This window comes from Oryza brachyantha, chromosome 6 (genome assembly GCF_000231095.2).
Source record: "Oryza brachyantha chromosome 6, ObraRS2, whole genome shotgun sequence".
Classification (NCBI taxonomy): Eukaryota; Viridiplantae; Streptophyta; class Magnoliopsida; order Poales; family Poaceae; genus Oryza; species Oryza brachyantha.
The window spans coordinates 14,848,035-14,862,245 of NC_023168.2; the positions used below are offsets into that span (position 1 = coordinate 14,848,035).

The window sequence follows — 14,211 nt, forward strand, 5'->3', positions numbered from 1 at the left end:
CGCGAGCTAACCAGCCGCTAGGGTTTACCTGCGGGGCGGACGAAGGTGAGAGAAAGGAGAAGGAGACGGTGACGCGTCCCCACGGCTCCAGAGGGGAGCGGGTGGGTGGGCGGCTCCGCCGGTGGAGGAGCGACTCCGCCGGTGGGGAGGGGGCGACGGCGGCGGCGGCGGCGGCGGCGAGGGTTGGCGAGAGAGAGAACCGGGGGGTCTATGAGGCAGGAGGCTGTCCCTTTTTATTTTACGTTTTTTTTCTTACGGAGATGGGAGGGGGCAAATCCGGAATATCCCCACGGCTCACTTGATTTACAATTTACCCCCTATTTCCATTCTTCCGTATACCATTTTTAGAAATACGAGGTGGTAAGGGGTTTTTTTGGAATTTTTCCCGAATATAAACGGTGCTAGTCGGCGTCCACATGGGCCGCTGCTTCTGCGCCGTTGGATTGGCATATTCTCGTTGTCCGTCGACCAGGCGCTGCTGCCCGTAATTCGGCCCAACCCATAAAGAGATGGCCCAAATGGGCCTCATTTAGCAAAGTATGGAGCCTAATGTAAGAGCAACTCCAATAGTTTGATAATTGTTGTTTTCCAAATGCGATAGTTTGGCAACTCGCCGAATATAACGCCCTATTTTTGGAGCCTTGTTCAGTTTAATTGAGGCTCTCTTTGGTAAGTTTTTGTTGCGGATTCTTGTCTTATGTAAAGTTAGTGTGGACGATGGAATTTTAACAGATATTGTGTATTACTTCCTCCATTTATAAATATAATAGTAACATATCCATATATTGAAATAGATTCATTCGACTGATGATGGACTACACATGCACATAGAGAAAAAACAAACTATTCAACTGATGATGGACTGCACATACCCATGAAGAAAAGAATGAATTTTCTTAAATAAATGAAGTATAGTCAAATACGTGGTCCACGGCTCCACGCGTTCCTCCAACAAATCCTTCATTTTTAGCAATTATCCGAAAGTCCAAATTTGAAGTTTCTTTCCCCTCATTTTCCTAAAGGAGAAACATCGACACTCGTGGAAAGGACCCAAGTGAGGCCCTAGGGGGGCCACCCGACCTTGAGGGCTTAGCATCTCCCGGAGATCTCATGAAGCCCCTTGTTGAGAGAAGGACGCAACACACGAGATAGACACCGCTCAGGTGTTCAAGAAGGTGGTCCGGCATCTAGACCTCTTCCAATGCCATGTATATCATGAATTTCGTATCATACAAGGAAGTTCCTTGGTCCTCCCCAAGGCCATGTACGTCATGAACTCTAGACCCGTGCCTTCAGGACACCGGGGTTGATGATGCCGAGGAGAGCCACCAAGGGGGAATGATCAAAACCTGGAGCGGTGTCATCTACATCTCCTGCTTACATGTCTTGGGTCCCTATACCAGCACTCTTGGTTACCGTGAGCAACATGCGCTAGGCCTAGGTTCCCAAGTACTAGCCATTGGGTTGGGGGGTAGCTCCTTACCGAAGGTTATAAAAGGAGAAGACAAACTTTGGAAGAGGAGAGGAGAAGGACCCATAGAACACACTTTGTAAACACCATATTTCATTTCATCAGAAAGAAAACAGGACTAGGGTATTACACCTCCGGGGTGGCCTGAACTTGTATAAACCTCTTGTGCATTCTCTCATCAAAAGTAGGTCCTCGAAGTTTATTTTTCTGTTATCTCACCCTTACTGCCCAAAGTCTTCCTCGAGTTAATCCTTGGATTCACCGGCAATAAGCAGTTTGAGCGACTACACAATTGTGCCTTGACCGACTGTTAACACCAGAATTTGGATAATTGCCATTGGAGATTAAACTGTGATTAAAAACCGAATCGGACAGGAAACAGGGCAATCGAATAGAAGACCAGGCGGAATACAACTCGGATTCAGCCGATGGAGTCTGAATCAGATAAGAAATAGAGTCTGATTAGGCCTAGAATGTTACAGATAGATTCGAGAAATAATCAGAGTCCGTGTAATTTAATTTTATCTGTTAATTAGAGTTCATTTAGATTTTTTTATCTCTAGGAGAGTTAGAGTCCAATCAGTACTTGTGTGTTAGAGATAGAGTCTACATAGGAGTTTGTTATTTCTTTTTATCTATTAGGAGTCGTATGACGTGTCCAATACGGACTAGCATCCCCTGAGGATATAAATATGTATGTCCGGGGTCATTGTAAATCGTCTACATCATAATTTAGATCAATTACTTTCGGCGCATCGCCACTCTCCTTCTCGAGGTTTCAACTCCGGCGGAACTTGGCACCTGACGCGGGGCTGCATCGTCTCGATCTTCAGCGGAGGGGTAACTCCTACGTTCCGCCGGCCAAGGTAATCGTATCGGTTAGATTAGAACCATCTTGGTTCGGTCCGATCTTCTAATATAGTTGTGCGATTGCTAGTTATCGTATTAGTTTTAGCTTGAGTTACTTCGGTATGTTGAGTTGATCTAGTCGACCACTTTGGGTGATCTACGTTAGTCTGATATTTGCTGTTTGACATATTCAATCTAATATTGTCTCGGTTCGGTCCGATCTAGTAGATTGCGTTTATTAGACTGTTTATATCAGAGTAATGTATTTTGCTCATTGTTTTATCGGAGTACCAGTCGATAAGTTATCAGTCATCGGCTCATTGGCTTGATAGCAATCTAGATCTGTTTAGTATCTAGCCTGACATTGCTAGGCGTAATCTTAAACTGTCTCAGTTGGGTCCGATCTTCTATGATTATTCTTAGTAATCTACGCTAGATATTTTATAGATCTTGATTGTTTGTCCGTCATCTATAGCCGATGATATTGCTGATCTACATACTTATCATATTTGTATCAATAGAGTAGCCGATCACCTTGCTGTGTTATTTTTATACCAATCGGCTTGATTTAGTTAGATCATTAGTTATTTATGTTGCATCGACTTGTGAGGATTACACGCAAATTGGGTTTTAGCTGATCGCAACAAAGCATTCATTATTTATTTAATTATTCAAGTCTATTTCTATCAAGTTTCTAGCCGATTCGTGCTTTCAACAGCCAATCGATCAGCCTATCGGCTAAACACTGCTACATCAACGTCCGATCGGCTGGATATTTTGTTATCTATTAGCTTGATAACCGATCGACTTGTTTTATTCCTCATCTTGTTAGTTGTAGGATCAAACTGACTAACACGCCTGCACATTCTAAGAAATTAGGTCCTGCACTGGAGCATTCTGAGAAACGACTCCCAGACCTTCGTGTGTAACACATCAACGTGCACATTTTGACATCAACACCGACTAACTCGTGGACTAATCTCAACAGGGGTCTCAAGGCATTCCTATGGGGGAGATTGCATCTCCCACACATGTGCACACCCCATTCAGTCCAAACTCAAAAACACGTAGCACCCCATTCATTATAGCTTTGCCTTTATTGACACCAAAAAATTTGTTACAAGTTCCACGAGAGCATAGTCGATTTTGTTGTTAAATACATTACAAGATGTTTTACCATACTTTTCAGTTTCAACATTCAGTTGGCTCTAGCGCCTGGTGAAGTGGTGAGTGGTGAGCCACAAGCACATCATTTCTTTTCCTGGCCTAGACTTCTTTCGTGATACCACGTTGGCCGTTTGGCAAGTGTCACTACATGGATCACCGCGCAACGGTGGCTCAAACAAATGAGATCCTTTGTTGTAGTACTGCTGATTGATACGTAGGCTCACACATGAGATTTGTCATATGTATGCTAATGCTAAACCTGTTTAAAAAAACAACTAAATCTGAAACGAAGTTGCAGCCAGCTTCGATGCATACTGTCTTCAGGATATGCCCACAAATGCTTCACACAACACCACTTCTGCAAGGAGTTGCGCGCCACATAGTAGAGCACTGAAGATGAACAAAAACATGCAGGGAGACAACTTCGGTTATGCCACTACTACATGCATTTGAGCTCAGAATTTGGTATGTCATGAAAACAAAGGTAGCACTAGAATCAAAATAGATATTCTGGGTCGACCACTGCAGAAAATTACAGCTCTTTTAACCTCTTTGCCAGATCAGTGACTCTACAACTTTAAGCAGGGAACACAGAATGGCAAAAGAAAGCTACTGCACATACCTACCTATACCTAGTATAGGGCTCTGCCCACTATACAATGTGTGCATGGTCTTCCAATACCATTCCTCATACCAAAACTTATCATGCTTGTTGACACACTAACTGAACATCACCTAATACCAACAGGACATAAAGAAAGTGCATAAAACAAGATGACCGGACAGATATGGTCTTATGTCCAACTTGACAAAGATATGGGACACCCACCCAGAGTTCAATAATTGAGTGCAGTGGACTAAAAATCTATGTTTGCTTTTGGAGACAACAATGGCTCATCAATCTTGCTCATGAGAGCAAAGAAATGGCTGGATGGTACTGGCAAGAGAAGAGACAACATCACAGTACCTAATAATTGGCAACAGCTCATCTTCCCTTATTATCTCCTTTTGCTTTGGCAAATAATCTGTAACAATTTACAACCGTTTAATGCTACGAATCAATTGAATGGAAACCCCGCCGACCTAAGCTTTTCCTCTATCTACATCACAATAACAACAATAATCTCACTCACCACCAAAACTTAGGAAGATATATTAGTACAGTGACTGCCGGGTTAGCCTAAGTTCTCACATTTCACCTTTTTTTAATTTTTTTTTTCTTTTGATCCTAAACTTCACGTTTGGCTCGCGTCTTGATCGGCTTTAGCTTAACTCCCATGCTCTCAGGCGAGAGGAGTTCTGGCGATATGCAAAATGGGTTCAAAGGGCTACGAGGGCTGCAGCTTATCTGGCTTGGTCTGTACAATCCATATCCCACAAGGAAGTACTCCAGCGGTATAAGCATTGAATGTGGTTGCTCCTCTGTCACAACAGATCCACAACCTTGTACCTGCGAAAACATCAATTGATATTTCAAGCCAAGGAACATTTTTTTTTTCTTAGGGTCAATTATCAGCAAATAAATACCTCTACAAGGGCACTATATCTCTCATCAAGCTTTGAGGTCATGTGAACAGCCTCAGCGTGGAACTGAGATTTCTGGCCGACGAAAATTAGAGTTCGACACTGCAGCTCCTTCAAGCTTTCTGTCAAGTCATGTCTCCTGGAAAGAAGTACAAAAGTTTTGATTACATAATATCAGGTATATACTCCAGACAAGCATTTAACAAGCAAAAAAGAAACATACTCATTAACTGTGTGGATAAACCGCCATACGTTCATGCTTTGCCGTTGATCTAGGAACTTAATAAACCAAGAGAAAAAGTTAAACTCATAAATTTATATGTAAGCACAATAATTGATAAGGGAGGATGAAATGTTTTGAATAGTACATACACTTCTAGACGCCTGCACAATATCTGATTCAGGAACAACAGATCCTCCCTGCACTCCCTGAGCGTTGGAAAATTGCAGCAAAAAAAAGAAAAGAAAAAAAGAAAAAGGCTGAGAAGACATTGAGCAAAAAAGCAAATGGAGTAAATGAATCCTGCTTGTTACCTTGCCGAAGTATCGTTGTAGCAAACAGTCCTTTACCATGTTGCACATCCCGTAATAATATAGCAAATTTGACATCAACTATGAAATGAAAACTTCAGTTGAGACTAATATTAGGACACATAGACTAGATATTGTATAGGATAGGTACCTTATTGTGAAACCACTCGGTCCAAGAAGGAGTCCTACATAGAGGTGAAACTAGGATAAGACCTAGTACTCGCTCCCTATACTTCGTCTGCAACAAAGTGCTCAAGATATAAATAAACTAAGCAATTGTGCAGCACTATAAAATACATTACATTTGAAGAAATACGTACTGCAAATAGAGTAAGGATGTATGCACCAGCAGTGACACCTAAGCACATAACAGGACCCAGTCTGTAAAAAGCCAAATAACAAGAAATTTACTTCAGGGATTTTGAGAAACATCTAAAAAGTAATGGCACATTTTTAAACATATAATTTGAGAAGATATACCCAAAAAAATCAAGTACGTCTGAAACCTGATCCGCTAACTCATCAACGGATGCCACAGGACTGCTAGGTGAAATTGGAGCTGCTCCTAACTGAAAGATTGTTGCAAAGGGCAATAAAGCAATGCATTCATAAAAAATATAGATTTGAAATTGCCTAATGCATCAAACAATTCAAACCTTAAGAAATGCAAACATCAAAAATTCATTATATATAAATAATACAGACAGCTACAAACCTCATGTCCTGGAGGGCTGATATGGTAAATACAAAAATTATGGAGCAGTAATGAAGATGCTTCAGGGCAGAAGAGTAGACCTTGGAAGCATGACATATCTGATAAAAAAAATTATGGACTTAAGTGCCTATATCGCATGATTCTTTATAACACAACACAGATCATGCTGCATATCAAATATACGATACTATTTGATAACATGCAAGTATGCAACTATAGAACTTACGATTCAATGCAATATCTGGATAAGTAACAAGTGCTGGCTTGTCATGGTCTCCATATACAGCAACAGATACAGAACCATGGTTTGTTTGTATATGATGTTCCTGAAGAAAACAAGGGAAGAAAGTGTCACATGAATCTAGACAAAAATGGAAAGAATATTAATAAACATAGCAGTGTCAAATAGGAGAAAAACTAAATAAAAGCATGAAAATAAAGGAGCAAATATAGCAGTTGACTGCAACCAAGTTATGTCGTGGTAGCCATGGCGTTTATTTATATGTTGTAAAGTGAATTACGGTATACTTAGGAATTATAATGCACACTCTATTCTAATAAGTAATATGACTGTTTCATTCTTCCAAATGGAAATATCAACCTAGCCATGGCACGGATGCTTTAAGGAAGAAGTTTCTCCAAACTGAAACAAAGGCTATGAATTGTGAATTCATGATTGAAGGTTCTCCATTTCCTGCATGTTGTTACACACATGCTAACATGGCTAAGGTCTCATGAGTGAAATAAGGATAATAATAGCTCCATTGTGATATGTGGTGCTAAAGTGATGATTCCTAGACCACATCTCTTAGGCCCAAGAAAAAGGGGAAGTGAAGCACTAGAAGTGATTCCTCCACCATTTCACAAGCAAATGGTAGAAGCATACTTTTGAGAAAAACCATTGGCTAGGGCAATGCAACTATCTGTTCCAATCTATCTAGGAAGGATGTCTGTGGACTATGGCAAAAAGTGGCAAGGAAGCATTGATTTGATAATTACATCAAAAGCGCCCTATTTTAATAAACAATAATCACTAAAGAACTTCAGGATAGGGACTTTTGCATAGCCATTCAACCATTTTTAACAAACGACTCAAAAGAATATTTTAAGTACCATGATACTAAATGTGATTTCGATCCAGATAATTGGGTTGTTAATCTTACAGTATCATGGGCAGTAGAATTATAGGTGCCTTTATTCCTTTAACCTGTGTGCGTGCATGTGCGGGCGTGTGTGTTAGAAGAGCTTCGGTTGGCAGTGAAGAAGAAGTTGCCATCGACATATATTCAGTGTAACTTGTAAAATGCAATCGGTTTAGGATATTAAATAGAACTCACATGGCCTTTCGGTCCAGACATACTTGTAGGACTATCCAAATTCTTCTACAGCCATTTTTCGATTTGTGTATAAGCAAAATCCAAGTGCCTTAGCAAATTTGGGATTCCAGACCAATAAACAAAATTGAAGTAACACCTGAACACAACAGGGACCCTAATTCCAACAACTAAAGGGCTTCCTATCAGCAACAAGATAAGTAGATGAAATCGGTGCTCGAAAACACAACTAATACAAAAGTGATACTACAAATTAAAGAAACACCAGACAAAAATTGCAGTTATGACACCCAAACGACAACCCAAAAGCATCAAAATCGAATACTTTATGGTTTGTTCCCCCTCTTTCTTTTTCTTCTGGTGATAAGCACACAAAGTAGGTGATTAATTAGTTTAACTGACTAGCACGCAAGCACAAACTAACAGGGCCACGCAACCAAACTAGAACCACACAAATTAAAAAAAAACTCGCCATGGACAAAGATAGGTGGAGGCCAGGAGGACGCCACGAAAGAAAATTTTACTACTTTGATGGTACAAGACGCAGATAGCGAGACAGTGAAAGTAAAGAAATATTTTTTTCTCATCTTTTTCACAGCAAAAGATGAGAAAAATCCACGGGCAAGCGCACCCCGCTCAGATCACAATTAGATACTCTTGAAAGCAAGCAAGAAAGAAATAAAACAAGCAAACTAACTGAAACAACCAAGAATCCTTCAAGAATTCGAGGATTCGATCTAAAACCAACGCAATGTAGCCAGCATACACAACTACTATACGCTAAAAAAAAAAGGAACAAACTTGACGAAACGGCCCTTCCTCTCTGGAGCAACCCCCAAACCGAACCGAGCAGCAGAACGCAACTCTCGTTGGCTACCATCCAAACGAAACAAAGGAAAGCTTCCAAGAAACCGAACCAAATCCCACCACCACCAAGAAGCTCCCATCTTCCGGCGCCCCCCCCCACCCCAAATGCTTGCAGCCAAATCTGCCCGAACTACACATGAATCGAAGAATCAAGAAAGGGAGCAGCAGCAGCAGAGCGCCAAACCTTGCCGCCGAAGGAGATGCGCTCGACGTCCACCGACACCACGGAGCCGCCGGAGTCGCCCATCCCCGGCCCGCCACCTACGGCGGGGGCACTCCTCCCCCCCCCCCCTACCCACACTCGCGCTCACCGGCTCCTGCCCTCGCGCACGCTCTCACCAACCGCCGCCTCGGCCGCCGCTGCTGCCGCCTGCACCACCTGCTCCTGCTCCTCCCTCTCTCTCTCTCTCTCTCCCTCTCTCTCGTGTTCTTGGCCCAGCTTATAAACCGAGCACTCACCAGCAGTCCAGCACTACGGGTTTCTGGATGGGACCCTGCAAGTTTACGTTATTACAAATCAGTCTATGGTAGTGCTAGTCGCGAGGGTGTATTTGTAATTATTTCGTCCGGATTTTGGTGCGTTCAAGAGAAACCGCCGCGGTCAAGAGGGTGTCCACGGTAGGTCAATTCCATGACTTTCATCAGATGCTGCCTTTCATCCTTTTTGAAAAGATGCTATCTTTCTCAAAATTTAGATAAATTTAAATTAGAGGTGGAAAATGTAGGTCTAAATGCAAATGGGGGTTACTGTCAAATAGCAGATTTGTAAAAAAATAATTTATTAATAAGACTTTATATATGTGTTCTTGACGATTTAAAGCAAAAGCTGGAAATAAACTTATAATGAAAAATTCTAAAGTCAACTTTAAATTAGGTTAAAAGTTTAAATTTGACGTATAAATATAAGTATACGGTGGAAAATGAGACTGACCTACTTGCCGTGTCATAATCGTCAAATGCCAGGAAGATTGATGCGGAAATAATCACAAAAAACAAACTAGCAATTTGTCTAGATGCAGCGACTTTCTTTCGTAAACTGCTTAACTGCTAAGTGTCTGTGCGTAAGATGTCTACCGAGCAACGTATTTTTCATCCACGCTTCTAACGAGAAAAACTAGATGTTGGACTTTGCATATACAAAATTGGTGTTATGTTATTTTTTTTCTTATTTGACACATATATAACATATCTCGCCATTTACCGGATGTATCTCCCAAAAAAAATTCTAATTTTACATTTTTTTATTTTAGAAATTTATATTGGTTTGATGCGTAACCACCATTTTTTTTGGAACCATATGTACACGTTTGTTATTTGGATACGCCATCCGGTCAAAAGTATTTAAGATTTATGACATGGTTGAACCAAACTTTTTAGAATTTCAAGTATCGATAATTTTTAAAATACGTAGTTTTAAAAATGATATACTTTGATTTGTCTAAAGTACTATCAGAATATTAAATTTATTAGATTTTATATACCTGTTCTAATGTAAGATTGGAACTCATAATTTAAAAGTTTAATCAAATATATTCCTAACTATCAAATATTTATATTGCACTGCACTGGTTTGAATTTAGCACACATGTTACACGCAGCCGGGTGTTCCAAGCCAAAGTACATAAATGTTTCACATAATCAGGTTTAATTTTAATCTGATGAACAATAGTGACTTCACAACTCACAAGTTTAGAAGTATTGTTACTTGATCCACAAAATTAGAATTAGTTAACCAACTTGGAATGTATTTAACATGGAACATATGCTGGGAACAATTCCATTCTGAAAAGACATCAAGCAAGCCAAGGGGTGGTTGGTTGGGTTTTTTTACGAAAAAGGTTCAACGATATATTTGAAAAAAATAATTTATGAATAAAATGTTTATACACATATTCTTAGTGATATAAAAGTCAAGCGATCTAAAAGTCAAGATAAAAAATAAATAATAGTGAAAAGGCCTAAAATTTAAATTTTGATTAATAAGCAGAACTATAAGTGAGAAGACCAAGATGTGCATATATTGAACCAGTATTCAGTAGCAACCATTTCTCTGAACTATAAGTGAGAAGACCAAGATGTGCATATATTGAACCAGTATTCAGTAGCAACCATTTCTCTGTAGCGTGTCTCATCTCTTGCAGAGCATGTGTTATTTTCTTATCACGAAGGTTACATCCCAACATCTTACCAAACTTCTAAGTGCTAAAAATAATGCTTGCGTCCAGAAATCAAGATAGTCTTATTTTTGGTTTTTATTTGCTGCAGTCCTAATGTCATGTGGCAAACAACCATGATAGTTCAGACGTCGCTTTGCTGCTTAAATATTTAATGTAGAACAACGATAATTAGTCAATTGGTAATTGGTGTGCTGTTGATGTGAAAAAATATATATCAGTGCATCGATCGCATGAGGAGACTAATTACTATGTAGCTTTAATGCTCTACCTCAATACTCCTAAAATTATCCTGGATATTAAATATGAAATCGTTCGAATTACTGCCGCAATTATGAGTTAAAATTCAGGGATTGTTTAAACTGCGTGAATAGTTTAGATTAAAATCTTTTGGTAAAATGGCCTTTTTGTGAAAAGTTCAGGTATTGTTGTATTCATGTCACCCTGACGGAGAGTTAGCATTTTTTTTTCTGAAAATAGCTTTTTTTCACACGCCAAAAAATAATCATTCCAGTTCCTAGAGTGATACAGGAAAAATTCATGTAACAGAGAAAAAACTCTAGACTTTTTATTATGGTACACATAAGCTTATTCTGCCCTTAGCTTCCTTGATTACATTTTCTATGCTTTTTCCAAGAGGGTACTACTCTGTTATGTCGACTAATTCAGTTGGACAGACGTACACCAACTCCCTAATAACTCGTCATGAATTGAAACATTGCAACACTTAAGGGCAGGAAATTCTGTGGTGATCAGTGATATCTGTCCTGACCCATCTTGAAATTGTGTCGTTGCGTCTGCAGAAAAGCTAAAAATTAGCTCTTTGAGATCTGTATTTTTCTTCCATGACTTTTGCATAGTTAGACATGAAGAGCACATGACAGAAATGCAGGATCAGCGGCGGATCTACCGGCGCCAGCGCCCCCCCCCCACCCCACACACATCGAATTTCCTGTGGAAAATAGATGGGAGGGGAGTAGGAAGAAGAGGGGAGGAAGAAAAAAGAGGGGGACTGAAGGTGAAAAAAGATAATCAATCCCTCCAACCTTCGGATCCTAGAGCCGCCACTGTGCAAGAGCATGAACCCTAGGGGTGTGTGTTGGTTACACTAGGCATCACAAGTAGACACCACAAGGAATGTCAACTATGGAGGCAAGGAACCAAAGAAACTTGTGCATTTTGTGCTAGAGATTGATCAACCGTGGTGTGTACCTTTCTTGATGCTGATGGGTACCAAGAACAAATGGCGTGTCTCCACAAGTAGAACACAGAATTGTTCTTGTGGAATTTCTTTGTAGCAAGTGCAAGGGGAAACCGATTGCCACACTTCACAGTAGAATAATACTCCATACTTAAAAGGAGATTGAAACTGTTATGATAATTCACCTTGCCCTTTTTGCTGGTTAAAATGACAGTTTTGTCTTGATTAGTGAAGGTGAAGTTTGGCCATACTCCTGTTTGTTGGAGGAGATTCACCTTAATGGCCTATTTGATTCTAGTGATTCCTTAAAAAAATGATTTTTAGTTCACGAAGGATCTGGGACGCATGAATTTTAAAAACTTCCAACCAAAATACCCAAAGAGGCAAAGATCCTTGCTTTTTTGGTGGAAACCAAAATATTTATCGTAGGACTTCTTTTTCCCATTAATTTGCAAAGTCCAAGGAAAGTCAAGCTTTAAAGATCAAAATATATGATCATAACTTCAGTACAGCATAAGTAAGATCGTTTATATTTAATATGCTTGTTAGCAAGATTACTAGCTATATGCAGGATTTCAAATATATATTGTTAGGAAAAAATACACGAGTGGAAATAAATGTGTAATCTCTTACAGAAAAAACCATGGACGCCGACTTACAATAACCACGGTAAGAAGATAATTAAAATACAGAGAAACACAATGGTCCGTCATACTCTTTCTATATAACTTACAAAGAAATATATAAAGGAGAAATGTACTGGTCATAATAGGAAAACACTATAAGTTTTATTATAAAACTCTAAGAGTCCTGATAGAAAAAAAAACTATAAGTCATATTAGGAAACTAATATCATAATCCAAATACATTGCCTATTAAAATCTGGATCATATATCTAACACACACACATATATAATAACAATAAAAGTGAAGTTGGAAAAAATGTATATTTAAATCAAAAAATATAAGACAATATTAAACCATAATACATAAATAATCTACTTAAATTAGCCATCTAAGCTCATATCAACCCAAGAGGTGGAGGTACATGTGCAAGGATTAGCCATTCGAACATGCAAACAATCTGCCTTACATTTTCGGCCCTGCTCTATTCCATTTCAAACATGTCACTTTCCTTTTTCGGCCTCACGTGTGTACAAGTTTGGGCCAACTTTAGAGTGGTATCATCTTGGTAGCAAGATGGCATGTGCTTAACGGGTCATATAGTCCTTTATGTTATTTTTTATCCAAATTTTTGTAGGTATAAAGTTATATACTTTATGTTTGTTTGTATAAGGCATCTATACCTAATGTTTCTATATTAAAAATCCTATGTATAAACCATTCATGTTTTATTGGAATTTTTTATGTATAAGGTTTCTATGCCAAATATTTGTATGTATAAAGTTTCTATACCAAATATTTGTATGTATAAAATTTCTATATTTTATTTTTCTATCTATGTATAAATATCTAAACCAAATGTTTGTATGTAAAAAATTACACGTACAAAGTTTATACGTATAAAGTAATTTCATATACAAACTTTTGTGGGTCAAACAAACACACATGAGCTTTATGTGTGTGTAGACTTCAAATTCACACGTGGGCTAAAAATGTATATGTTGTCCGTAATAGGAAAAAGCCTTGAAAGGAAAGCACATGTAGGTTCCCATATGGGCCTCATAGTTGGATTGGGTGTACATATATCGGGATATGTTCATGTTTCTGATGCCACTTGCATGCATGCATGCATGCATTAGACCTACCCTTTGGTGTGTGTCTGTGTGGGAGTGAGTGGCTGCGCGCGTGTGTGTGCAATTTGTAGTAAAAAAAACTAAAGAATTTAGAAGTAAGAATTTGATGGCAAATTTATAATGTCATCATTATTGTCTCCTTTTTACGTGTGCTATCTTTTATCTCTATTGCTCAAGATTTTGTCAGACATCGTATGCTTTGGATGCAAATTCAGGTCTCTTGCAACACTCTCATGTTATCCCTCCTCACATACTCTCATGCCAATGAGGTTTCTCCAGGCCACATTACCTCTTCCACCACACTACCTCTCCTTCCTCGTCTCCTTTGGATCTTCTTGCCCTCTCTATCCCACCTTATACTCTCCCACTCTCACTCAGTTCTCTAATCTTGTTTCACTAAAGATCTACATGTGTGTCTTTTATATAGTAATACTAATATATGATATATCGTACCATTCACTTTAGTATTCTAAGAATTCTCGTTAATCACATCATAGTTATAATTGTCAGTATGACTTTGTTTGGACATGTTACCTCTAGTATTAGACACTTTAGGCTCATTCAATGTATTGCCAAAATAAATCATACCAAAATCTAGAAATGCCAAAATTTGGCAGTGCA

At 39.1% G+C, this 14,211-nt stretch overlaps 1 protein-coding gene across 2 annotated transcripts; it reads right to left on the reverse strand.

Moving 5' to 3' along the window:
• Positions 1-4,451: 4,451 nt before the first annotated feature.
• On the reverse strand, positions 4,452-8,868 carry LOC102722303 (protein NDL1-like). Of its 2 annotated transcripts, none has more exons than XM_006656107.3 (11): positions 8,643-8,868; positions 6,484-6,583; positions 6,258-6,355; positions 6,023-6,111; positions 5,863-5,923; positions 5,694-5,780; positions 5,546-5,623; positions 5,384-5,440; positions 5,235-5,290; positions 5,015-5,150; positions 4,452-4,937 (listed from the first exon to the last, which is right to left on the reverse strand). In XM_006656107.3, exons 1-11 carry the CDS (start codon positions 8,703-8,705, stop codon positions 4,716-4,718), a joined length of 1,047 nt encoding a protein of 348 aa, XP_006656170.1. In that variant the 5' UTR covers positions 8,706-8,868; the 3' UTR covers positions 4,452-4,715. The 2 variants fall into 2 exon arrangements, with proteins under 2 accessions (XP_006656170.1, XP_015694350.1); XM_015838864.1 differs by lacking the exon at positions 8,643-8,868 and adding an exon at positions 7,595-7,630.
• Between the last annotated feature and the right edge of the window lie 5,343 nt (positions 8,869-14,211).

What these genes read in the sequence shown, in the direction of transcription:
- LOC102722303 (XM_006656107.3), bottom strand. Translation starts at nt 8,705, where the DNA reads ATGGGCGACTCCGGCGGCTCCGTGGTGTCGGTGGACGTCGAGCGCATC. An exon ending in CCGAGTGGTTTCACAATAAG is followed by an intron (nt 5,624 to 5,693) that starts GTACCTATCCTA and finishes TTCATTTCATAG; the next exon opens with TTGATGTCAAATTTGCTATA. An exon ending in TACAACGATACTTCGGCAAG is followed by an intron (nt 5,441 to 5,545) that starts GTAACAAGCAGG and finishes TCCAACGCTCAG; the next exon opens with GGAGTGCAGGGAGGATCTGT.